Source organism: Aythya ferina (genome assembly GCF_964211825.1).
Source record: "Aythya ferina genome assembly, chromosome: 2".
Classification (NCBI taxonomy): Eukaryota; Metazoa; Chordata; class Aves; order Anseriformes; family Anatidae; genus Aythya; species Aythya ferina.
This window is the reverse complement of record NC_140297.1, coordinates 34,034,058-34,046,304: the sequence shown is the minus strand read 5'-3', so window position 1 is coordinate 34,046,304 and position 12,247 is coordinate 34,034,058. Positions and strand designations below refer to the sequence as shown.

Genomic DNA, 12,247 nt, shown 5'->3' with positions numbered 1-12,247 from the left:
TTTGTGTGTCACAGGCACCAGTGTGTGTAGGTTCCAGAAAATGGTACTTATCCTGGGGACAGAGTGCCTGAAGTTGACACAGCAACAGGCAAACAATGGCCAGCAAGGCAGCTGCTGCGTGGAGGTACCCTGAGAACTGCAGGTGGCTGTGGAGGAGCTGCAGGTAAAATGGTGGCACCTCAGTGACAGCACCAGCAGCATCTCCTAGCAAACAGTGATCTTTGCTCACATTGTACATCCTGAAATGTAGTAATGTTTGCATCTTTGCTATGGTGACGGATGACATGGGGTGGCCGCCAGCTGAAGGGTGCAGGTAGGAAGTGCAGATGCTCGTCAGTCTGTTGCACGAGATTTCAGTACCCTGCAGTTGGGCTGTCTCCTGGAATTCCAGAAGGAAATCCTTTCAAAGAGTGAGTTTGTTTAGTTAAGGTTTTCATAGTAACTAATAACAATCTTATAATGATTCTTAACCATCACCCAGTACTAGGAGAGAGGTGAGCCCAGATTTTCTCTTCCTTCCTTAGTTTTTTTTTTTTTTAATTTTTTATTTTTTTATTTCCCCTCTGCTCTCACATAGTAATACAGTCCTTGAAGAGTTCAACTTGGGACCCCCGTTGAGGTCTCCTGTGGATCACATACAGTATGATCTGTGCTGTACATGTGAATGGAGAATGTGTATTTTTCATTGCTGCTATCTCAAGAGGGAGAAGAATGAAGATTCTTGGTGGTAAACCCTTCATACATGACCTCACTCAGAGAACTTCCTTTTTTTTAAGGACACTTACTGAATTCTTACTGAAGACGTTTCAGAGTTTCATCTAGACCAACAGATGCAAATTACATTCTTTCCTTCTCAAAGCCACATGCATGCAAGACAGCAGCCCAGCGGCTTTAAGACTGGTTGTTGCATTTTACCTAAATCACTTCGCTCTTTTCTGAGTAAACTTTGTGGCTCTCCCCTAGCTGTCATGGTAAGCACCAGAATGCTCTCTAACCAAGCATTCACTAAGAAAATCTCTGCAAAGGTAGGCTTTGAAAAGAGCTTTGACTGTGTGCCAGGACAGCTAAAGTACTGTCTTCTATGTTGCGAGGAAACCCCACTCGCCACAGACATCTTGAAGATGACCACTTTGAGGTCTCTTCATTCTTTCCTGAGGTGTTGCACAATTTGAGCCATATGTTTTTACCATATTGGGCAAAGCAATTGTACTTCACTTTGTGTTGAGCCTCTGAGATGCATGCTGTGAGCTGACTGCTCACTGTTTTGGCATCCCCAGTGGTGGAATGCGTGTGCAGAGGATCAGATCCCTCAGAGGAAGAGGAGAATTTACTGACATCCTTATCCACATTCCAGGGCATGCCTTTCATCTCCTCATCTGCACCATTGTGCTGCTCAAGAGAGAGGGTCATTAATGTTCTTCCATTCACACTGTAAGGACAAAGTTCAAGGGACTCCATCCTTTATGTGTGCTATGAGCTAAATTCCTATGTGTTTGAGTATATGAGGTATGTCCACAGCCACAATGAAAGAGATGAAACAGGTAAGGAATATTTCAGTGGTTTGGTACTCAGTCTAAGGATCCTTTTTTCTCTGCAGTGCTCAACATTTTGCATTCATGTTACGGTGACCTCTCCATGCTAGTGGAATATAAATGACAAAAGACAAATGGATTGGATCATCAGGAGTCACTGACGTCTTAGCAATAATATGTTGATTTCTCTCACCTGGCGAAAGATCCTAAGATATTTTTTTTTCTACATCTTCAGGGGAGGGGAGAAATGTTTCGTCAAACTTGGAAAATTCCCTTGAATGACAGCAGTAAGTCTAATCAGAGGATAATCAGGTTATATCAAACCTGTTAATTCAGTATCTGACCACTTTATTTGTTTCAAATAGATTGCTGACTTGTAAGCATCTATTTACAAATTTATAGTGTTCCCTATTAAATTTATGGGACTCATTATCCATTTGTTTCTTGAGCAATAATGCTTTATCATATTCAGTACTGAAGTACATACAGTACATACTGATGTAAATACAGTACATACAGTGAAGTACATACAGTACATCTATTTATATACCATTTTAAGAATTTTATGTAGATTATGCTGTATATGTATGTATAGATGTATTATGTAGCTATCTGCTCTAATTATACTGATAAAAATTTAAATTATTGAAAATAGTTATTTTGATAATTACCGGCATTAAAATATAGATATATTAGAGTCCCTCCATCTTAATTAAAATTCAAACAGGTTGTACAGTTTTTTTTTCAATCAGTTTTTATTTGTTTACAAAATATAAATAGTCATAAATGCAATCTCAAATATTTTAAAAGCATAAGTTATACAACAATCTAGCTTCTGAAAAATTCTTTTGGTATCAAATACATATTAAATAAGTTGATATTCTGAATAATAACATTAGAAATGAAATAAAATAGGTCCTTTCTTTAAATTACTTCTAAATATTGAAAATATAAATAGAAATCATTAGAAATGAATAAATATTTTAAATACAATAAATAGGTTCCTAGAAGGAAATGAGGATATATAAAAATGAAAACCATTGTTACTATTTCTGGTTCTTAAAACAGAACAACACTGTCATCTGCCACATGACAGATTTGTAACAAAGGATCATGCCCGAATTAAAACATTCAGACACTGACACTCCTGGTGTTTTTCAAATAGCGAACAGCCCTCACGGTTTTCTCCATAAATGAAGTAAAGTCTCGGAGGATGAGGTGTGTGGTGATTTTCTCTATCCAGGTCTTATCCGATTTCAGCTTTGTGAGGAGGGATTTCTGGGTAGCTGAATCTGGGATGACCACTTCATCAGGATTTATCACCTGTGAAAAACAGAATATTGAAGTGCCCTTGTTAAAATGGTTTAAACAATCTTGACAGTGATTGGTTTATACATAAGAATATGTTTCAACCAGCTGTGTATTCACCCATTCTGCACAGCATTCTGCACGGCAGACCCCCCCGCAACCTGTGTATATCTACAGCTCCACTTCTGGTGTGGGATTTGAGGTATGTTTGTATCTGCTGCTATGTCTCCAGAAGAATCAAAAGCTCTTGTCTAATCTATAGCGTTTGTTCTGGTTTGCATGTTCCAGTCAAATGCGCTGCACTGGACAGATCAAACACTTTTGCCTGGTGTCCACCTACCATATGGTTAGCTGGGAAGATGCTGAACATGATATGTCCTAATCCATACTGGCTGCTGCATCCTGAATCATAAGTTAATTAGATGACATTCAAGTGCTCTCGCATTTGGTAGTAGATTAACGGTTTTCAAAAGACACCAAACTTGTCTAGCTGCTTAATTCCTACTTTCCAGGCATTGAGATACATGGAAGATTAACCATTACCACTTTCTTTGGTGTGTGGCATCCTAAGAACAAGATGAGTAAGAGAAGTTTCATATCTAATTCTAGCAGTCAGCTCTGGGAACTGGATACCCAAATGGTTTCGAAGAGCTTGTCCCATGGTGTGGCTGGATGACTTTTTTAAATGGGACTTGCCCAAATCATGGAGCAGTTTCAGTTCAGTTTCTAGAAGTCTAATTATAAAGTGTCTTATTCATCCTGTTCTTAAGATCTGTCCTACTCTTTAACAAGTGACAAAAGCACATGCACCTCCTTCTGGAACTTTTTTTTTTTGGTCAAATTAAAGTAATGAACATTTGAACATTTACTTGTGTCTAGACTACTTGGAGGTGGATTCTGATCATGTTTAGTTACAGGTATGTCAGACACCTTTTTGCATGCTTTTTTTTTTTTTTTTTTTTTTTTTAAATTTGGATATCCAGACAGGTATCTTGCTAATGGATCAACTTGACCACAAATGACAGATTCTTTCCACCTGCCCTCCTTGCCTTAAACAGCAGAGAGACTTCCCATAAAGAAAAGTTTCCACCCTGGAGATCAAGGCTCCTGATTTTCTCAGAATCTCCATAGTTCCTTCAAATGAAGGGTTTGATTTGACCATTGAGTTTAATTGCACCTGTCCTAATTACCTCTACCTTTATAATTTTCAGAAAAGGCTAGTCTCACCGAGCTATAAAACAAACTTTCTGCAAACTAATGAGTTTGAGGTCAGTACTCAGCTGCTGTCTTATGACAGGACTATTATTCTTAGCAAGTACAGTGTGAAAAAAGCAGTTCAGCTTCCTTTCACTTAAAGAATGATGAACATAAATAAATATGTTAAGAAAGGTATTAGTATCAAACAATGGCCTTTTCAACACTGAAAAGCACCTTGAAGGAAATAATGCCCTGAGACTTCCGCAGTTCTTAATTCTGGAATCCTTACTCACCTGGGTGGTTCTTACTCATGCAAAGTTTCACTGATGACAAAGAAAGTATTCATCTTAAGGATTATTAACATGAGTAAGAACTGCAGGAATGAAATGAATTTTAAAGTGTGATCTTTCAAAGCACTCCAAAACACACAAAACAGCTGTCAGAAATGAATAGCCTTTAGTTTACTAAATCAAAAGAGAATCAGATGTCTATAAAGAATATACATATATTTTTCCCCATGATGGTTGCAAGCAAAACCAAGCTTTTCAATAGGCAGTGCCTTTAATTTAGTTGCGTCATTAACTTATGTTCTGAATTTAGCTGTTTTCTTTGATTGTAAATTAGTGATATTTGAATACACCACACAGCTCACTAGAAAAGTTTGTTTTGGAGAGTTTTAAAGATTCATAATATTGTAAAACTGTATTTACTATTATTCATGTGGGTTTTAAGATAAGTTATCGTATTTCTTGGAGTTTTGCAACATTAGGAGGTTAGGACTGAACTGCAGTTAGGAAAGAATTGCCTGAGAAGTCTCAGCCAGGCAGCATTAGCATATTTGTTCTTAAACAGAAAGCTGCATTTAATTGTCAGTTTGGAAATCAAAAATGAAAACAGTAAGTGGGAAGAAGAGTAGTTTCTTTAACAAAACAAACAAAACCTTTAAATTAGTCATAAGGTTAAATATCTGAGCATAAGGAACTGCTGTCACCTGTTCATCCTGAGAGAAGTAAGAGTGGGAAATGTTTGGCTTCACAAGCTCCCTATTCCTCCGACTACACATCAGTTCTAAGTCACAAAAGTTGTCTGAGTAAATTTAAAAACAACTCACCATCTGCCTTATCGTTGTTGCCAGATGCTTTGTGCTATAGCACAGCGACTCAACTTTTTGCTTTTCACTAGTAAAAGTTTCTTGTACGTATTCAAGGTAGGTCTGAAAGGTGAAAAGCCCGCTGGAGAGTTTCTTCAAGCATTTCTCCTGGAAAGAGAAAGGTGAGAAGGTCAGCTCTAACTCGGATGTGGCTTCGGCGGAGCGTGGTCTGTAGGGGCAGGTGGGCAGGAGGGAGGGGGGCACAAGCTGCTTTTGGGGCAGGCCCCAAACTGCTGCCGGGGTTCGGGCGAGGAGGGGAGCGGTTCCTTGCCTCGTCGAAGCCAGCCAGGAGACAGCCGTCTTCCTCCGTCACCTTGGGGAGGTTGAGGTTGTTCTGGACCAGCATCTCCATGCTGTTCTCGCAGACGGTGAACTTCTCGCACATCTGAGGGGAGAGACACCCACACCTCGCGTCGCACCTCGGCGGCGGGCAGCAGCCCCCCGACCCCAGGAGGACGACCACCCCCTCGCGGCCCCGTACCCACCTCCTCCTGCAGTCGGGCCGCCCGGGCGTGCAGCAGCCAGGCCAGGGCCTCGCAGTCGGGCAGCGCCGCCCGCCTCGCCCCGGCCTCCTCCGGCTCGGCCTCCCCGGAGGAGTCGGGGCCGGCGGCCAGGGGCAGCGGCGCGGCGGCGGCGGGCGGAGGCAGCAGCGGCAGCAGCAGCAGAAGGGCGGCGGCGGAGCGGAGGGAGGGCGGCCCCCAGCTCCTCGCCGCCTGGCAGCCGTCGGGAGAGCTCATGGTGAGGCTCTTCTTCTTCGGCTCCGTCCCGTCTTCGGAGGAGGAGGAGAGGCCGGCGGGTTGAGTGAGCTCCGGGCATCCCTGAACGTGTATTTATCGAGGGGGCTTCGAGATTATTCACGGACTGGGAAAATCCGGGCTGAGAACACGGGGGTGTGCGCTCGCCCCGTCTGAGCGCGGCGGGATTGTGAAACGGGGCCGTGGGGGGCGAGCCGAGAGGAGCCGGGCAGAAACATGAAGTCATTTTCCCAACCGGTAACTCCTTGAGGGCCGGGCTCCCGCTGCAGCAGCCGCGGCCGCCGGCTCACCTGGCCCCGCCGGGCCGGGTCAGGGGCTGCAGCCGGGGCCGGAGCCCCCCGGAGCCCCTCGGGGCCGGGCACCCTCCCGCGGGGTCCCCGCGTCCCCCTCGCTGTCAGCCTGCACAGAGGCACGGACGCCCGTCGGGTGTCCAGCATCAGAGCCACAGCCTTCGAGTGGTTTGTGATTTACATCTGCGCTTCCCATGCTCTTACTGTGTACAAATACGGGACTAAACGCGCTCGTTTAGGTGCACGCGTCCAAGCTGTACGTGGTCACAGGCACAGGGTGATGCGCGTCCCATGCACAGCGGGTGGAGGGCCAGCTCCTGCAGCCAGCACAGGGCAAGGACCGCAGGAAATGCCACGCAGTTACCTGTTATCTGCAGCCTTATCCTTCCACCTGCCTGGGGGGGGGGGGGGGCGGTGGGAATTTTAACATTTCGCAGGGAGATCCTTCACCCAGGGCATGTGAGTCTGTCCGGCTCCATCGCGTGGGGCACGGGCTGAGACCGACTGCTCCAGGCTAACTGCTGGGATGTCTCGAACTGATTTTGGCAAAACGGGCTTGTTTTTGTGAAATCTGTACCTTTATCTCGGGTGGACGGAAGCAGAGAAAGACCCAGTTCTGGTTCTGGAGTGTGGAAGATGTAACATGGGGCATAGGAGAAAGGATGACACAGTGTGACTGCACTTGGGTGTCCTCATGTGGACTCTCCTTTTTAACAAAGGCAGACACTGTCAGAACACACACACACACACACACACATATATATTATTTTTTTTCAGAAGAACCTGGATAGACAACCTCAGGAAAGAAGCAGAATACTTTTTTTTTTTTTTTTTTGGAGTGGAAAGGCAGCTGTAGTGATTTTGCCCAGGGGGAGATGACAGCACTGAGATGCAAGTATAACAGAGTGATCCTCAGTAGCAGCAATCAGAACCATGCGTGGTGCTCAGCAGAGAGAAGCCATAGCAATAAGAGGATAATATTAGAATAACAGAAATAATAACAGAATAAAAGGATAAAACATAAAACTAACACTCTGAGTGACTCATATCAAGGATTTGTTTGCAAGGTGCCAAAGGCCAGAAACAAGCAGACCAGATCAGCTCAGTACTGCAGACAAGCCTGGTGTTTTCCTTCTGGTTCATCAGGGGCAGATACAGCAGGGATGGACACTCGTTTCCATTTGTGATAGCACATCGATGCACATCCAGGAGAAATATTTCCTTCCAATTCCAGACAGCTCATGACCTGTTCCCTGCAGACAGATCAGCTTTCCTTTTGTTGCCCTTTACCTAGCTGAACTGAAAACACCGCCTATTCCTAAAATCACCTGAACTTGATGAAATGCTACATTTACTTAATAATATATTTTCAGCAGACTTTCTGAAAGTTAGTCTTGTTTGTAATTTTTAATTTTGTGATTTTATTTGATGTTGTCCTTTTTTCCTTGTATCACGTCCATTCCTTAGCAGTGTCCAAAAGACCTTTTTGTGCTGATCACTGTTATATGGGTTTACTCTTGACAATGCATCTAGTTATATCTTCAGAGTGAAATACAAAAAAAATCCAATTGTTGTTTCTCATCTTAAAGTTTCTAAGTTTTCTGTCTTGCTTCTTACTGATTTTTGTTATGTTTTGTTTTGTTTTGTTTAGTCTTTGTATTTGAGTGTCAGTGTGACTTTTCAGAAGTACAGAGTATCCTTACATGCTCCCATGGAAGTTGCTAATTAATGCCTTATAAACTCAGTGCTTGACAATCCAGCACAAAGCACAGCATTCAAGAGGAGGAACTCAAATTTACACAATGCCATTAAAATGCTTCTGCTACTAGATGCTGTAGCAGAAAACAGATGGCTGTATCCTGACGTGCAAAACCTTCTTAGTGGGTACCCTCAAAACTATTAACAAAACCTCAAAAATAGTGGGTACCCTCAAAACTATTAACAAGGGATCTTGAGTTCCTATAGCTCTTTAAGAGATGGGTTTTCTGTTGTCCATCAAGACACGAACACTTCACCCATTTTTTGGCTTATTTCTTGTTAAGTATTTTTGTACTGAGTATTTGCTGAAGTTAAAGGGTCAGTAAGTGCTTCCATGTCTCTTCTCCACAGTTTCTGTGATACATTAGTAATATCATCTTCAAGAGCCTACATCAAAAATCCCAGGCTTCAGAAGAGAGGTGTGTTTTTTTTTTTCTCCACGTATTTTCAAATAAAAAGTCACTACCGGCTTCACCAAGAGGTTGAATAGGAGAAAATGAAACCAAACTGCCCCGTGCTCTACTTGAAATGAACAGGTTGAGCAGGACATTGATATCCTGCATTCATGTTTCTCATAACTAAACATTGCTTTGAGAATCTACACATGACACCAAAGAGCACTGGCACACAGGAACAACCTTTGCTTTTGCTGCATCGAAATTTTCTTTGGTTCTTTGCCAGCAGGGAACCACAGAGATGTTGGGGATTTTTTTGTGAAAAGCTCTGGGGATTGCTCATTTTCTTTCCCTAAAGGCAGGCTTGCATCATTTTTAAACAAGACTAGGATATGTAGTAATAGACTCAAATTTTCTCCTTGAGCATATCATATGCAAATACCATGAATTTCCATGCCTTAGGCTAAATTAGAGGTTTAGAGGAAAAATTCTTAGCTTTAATTTATGTTCTAATTTTCAACTTTATCTGCTTAGTCTTGAGAAGAGAAATCGTGCCATGGTCTTCTCTAGTCAACCTTCAAGCTGGCTAGTATGTGGTCCCAAGTTAAAGAGGCCCTGGAGGTAACTGTTCTTGGGGAATATCCAAATATCACAGGTCACCCTAAATAGACATGTCCCTGCCAAATCATAATGATTGCAGACAGATACCCATATGTACACCTTTATGATTCAAAGTGGTTTTAAACAGCCATTTTAACTCTGGAATGGGATTAAGGTAGCACTTGTCGGTCACCCTAGACTTGCCCCAGTAGTACTTTTCTGCTGTGGCTGCACTGATAAATGGCATCAGTAAGTGATTTCATAAGCCTTTCTCATGGGAGGAAGGTAGCTCGCACTTTGCCTCCATCATGGTGCTGCACACCTTTTCATATGGCTGCATGAGGCACCAGAGCAGAGAACTGGTCGAGTTACAAATTCTCCCATATTTTGTCTTTCACAAGCTCAGCACCTGCATACTAACTGTATTTGGCTTCTTCGTGACCATTGCCCACTCTTGTGTATACACGGTTTTGACAAAGATCCCTTTTTTATTATGAGTTTTGTGTTTTGCATTATTATTGATGGACTGTGCTCCTATAGAAAGTCTCTGTCCGCTTTTGAAAGTAAATTGACTGTAAATTCTGCTTGTGTTTAAACAACTTCTTGTTTCCATTTGAGCTCTATTCTAAGTATGAAAGATGAAAATTCAAAGACATTCTATGACTAAAGAGAAGAGGAAGGTTTTTCAGTCATCAGGGAAGATGATGAAGCTGAAAAAAGAAAACAGTGAGCAGTTAGAGTATATCAGAGGTACTGAATGGTGTAACTATTTGTTATTTTTACTGTTTATCATTTTTTAACATAGTATGTTAGAAGTAGATTGTGTTTTACAAAACATTCAAAAGGTAAGTTCTTCCGCACAGCTTGCTCAATGCGAAAGGAGAACAAAGGGGTGTCAATGTTTAGCTATGAAACATTCACACTTCTGAGAGCATGCCAAGTCTAGTTCAGTTCTGTAAGCATAGGATCTCTTTCAATCTTACATAAAAATTTGATATGTTGTTAATGAGACCCTTGTAGATCTAAGTATTTACCTACATTCAAGTCTACTTTTTTGTGACCATGATCTCTTTATCAGGCTGTTCTCTCACTCAGTCTGACCTCTAGCCATGCATCTTCATTCTGTTTTACTTCATGACTGTTTTTCTGCAATGTTGTAAGTTACCCAACCCAAGTCGTATAGTCATCCTCTTGTGTTTTTCTCCTGGATAGCAGAAGGTTCTTTTTCAACTGACAGCTGAAGTTGAACAGTGGTTATTTTTATAATTGTATGCAAAATTATTCAAGAGATACTACTTCTTAGGCTTGAGAGAGCTTTACTTCTACATCAGAGTTTAGAATATGGAGAGGTGTCTAAAGTGGAAGTAGGTGTCATTTTTATATCCAATCTGAGCGTAATGAGTCATACAGACTGTCCACCTAGAGGGCTATCTTTTACTTATGCTACAAGGTGGTAGTAATGCTTTACTGGACCACTGATAAATGTATCATAACTCCATTGCCAGAATCAGGTGCAAGAATTTAGTGCATCTCTCTTTGGGAGATAACATTCAATAGTAAGTTATATGTGTTGGAATTTTTTCGTAGGAGATGAATAACTAGAAAAACAAGACACACTATGCACCTGCTACAACAGATGTGCAATTATACAAAGGTTTTTGGAGCTCAAGGATCCTGTAGTGATATAGGGGAACTACTGAGGAGTTTGCCACTATGGTCATACCTTTGGCCTTACAGTCCTGTCAAAAAATCTTAACATCACTGCTCAGAAACTGCCTTAAGTAACTTCCTCCTTGCTGTGAAGGTTCAAATGGTCTAGGTCCAACTAGATCTTTCCACCAGGTGGCCAATTAGAGGGCTAGGTGGTTTTAGTTTAGATGGCTCAATGGGGATATGGGAGATGCTGAATCACATCTCTTTCCTATCCAAAGGGATTGGGAACCCAGATTTGCTACTTTACAGGAAAGTTCTCCAACTCCTAAAAGTAATCATGGCCATCAGGTATTTTACATTCTGTCCTCTTAAAGTGAACTATTTTTCATCAGATAGAAGAGGTCAGGAATCAATGTGCTGTCTTGGTGGGCTGGCCTGTATTTCAGGTGATGTTTGCCACAGTATATAACACAAGAAATGTAGCCCTTGGGCAGAAATAGAAAGCGATTCCCAAGAAATCTTGTGACCTCAGAGCTGTTGAGTAAGCCTGGGCAGGACTGAGGACCCACAGTATTGTCTCTGCTTCCTCCATAGGTTGTGTTTTGGGAGGAAGAGCTGGTCTGCATACCCAAACCCAGGATAAGTTCAGTGTTGGCTGCCTGGGAGAGAGATCTGTTTTCCTGAGGGAGAAAAGCTCCTTTCCCTGTTGTTTCTTTTGTGCTGGTGCAAGAGCTCCTCATGTTTTTTTGACTGTCTCTCACTTAGCTCTTTGCAGGGGAACACCATGGCTCTGTCTGCCCCAGTCAGGTGCTGCTTGAAGTAAAGTCCCCTGGTATCACTCGTCCTGAATGTAGCGATTCCCCTGCTGGTTTTAAAAATACATGTGAAACCAAAAGGAAAAAAAAAAGAGAAAAAAAAAAAAAAGAACACTAAAAAAAACAGAAGCAGTCTAGATGAACCAAAGGAGTCTGAAAAACCCTAACTGTCCCCTATGCCTGAAATGGTGTATGACAGTGGCAATTTTGGTGTGAAGAGGGAATGCGTTGGGTATCTCCCTTGTTGCCTTTGTACCTTAGCTCTGCAGCATCACGTCACTCCTGTGGCTCTCATCTTCATTGTTATTTATAAAGGCTCAGGTCTTGGGATTTCTATGGTCTACATTTTTCTCATGCATCTTGCCTGGACTTGTCAGGATGAAGTGCTTAGACTTTTGAAACATGTCTGAAAATGAAGTGCATTCTCTTTATTCCCCATAAATACAACAAACATTAGCAAACATGAACAGAGATCAAGGACTTAGTTCAGAATTACAGGTGCTTTTAAAAAAAATGGTAAAATAAACTTATGTGTTTCATTTCATGGTATATTAATTATGTGTTTGTAACAGTCTAAGCAAAATTTCTGGTGCAGTGTTCCATATTTTACAAATATAAAATTGCTACCTTTTAAAAATTAATTTTCAGCTAATTTTCTTTTAAAGGAATTTTAAATAGTCATATAGAATATATTCCTTGGTGAGTGTTGCACTTTTCAGCTATGTGCTATCTATGTTTCCCAGTCAGCCCAGGTGCCACATACCTGTCTAGTGAAATCTGCTGCTTTCTGCCTG

The 12,247-nt window shown here is 42.0% G+C and overlaps 1 protein-coding gene across 1 annotated transcript; it reads right to left on the bottom strand.

The window, feature by feature from the left end:
* Positions 1–2,295: 2,295 nt before the first annotated feature.
* IL6 (interleukin 6) lies at positions 2,296–7,825 on the bottom strand. Its single transcript, XM_084510546.1, has 4 exons — positions 5,673–7,825; positions 5,459–5,572; positions 5,149–5,295; positions 2,296–2,855 (listed from the first exon to the last, which is right to left on the bottom strand). Exons 1-4 carry the CDS (start codon positions 5,922–5,924, stop codon positions 2,664–2,666), a joined length of 705 nt encoding a protein of 234 aa, XP_084366672.1. The 5' UTR covers positions 5,925–7,825; the 3' UTR covers positions 2,296–2,663.
* Positions 7,826–12,247: the final 4,422 nt, after the last annotated feature.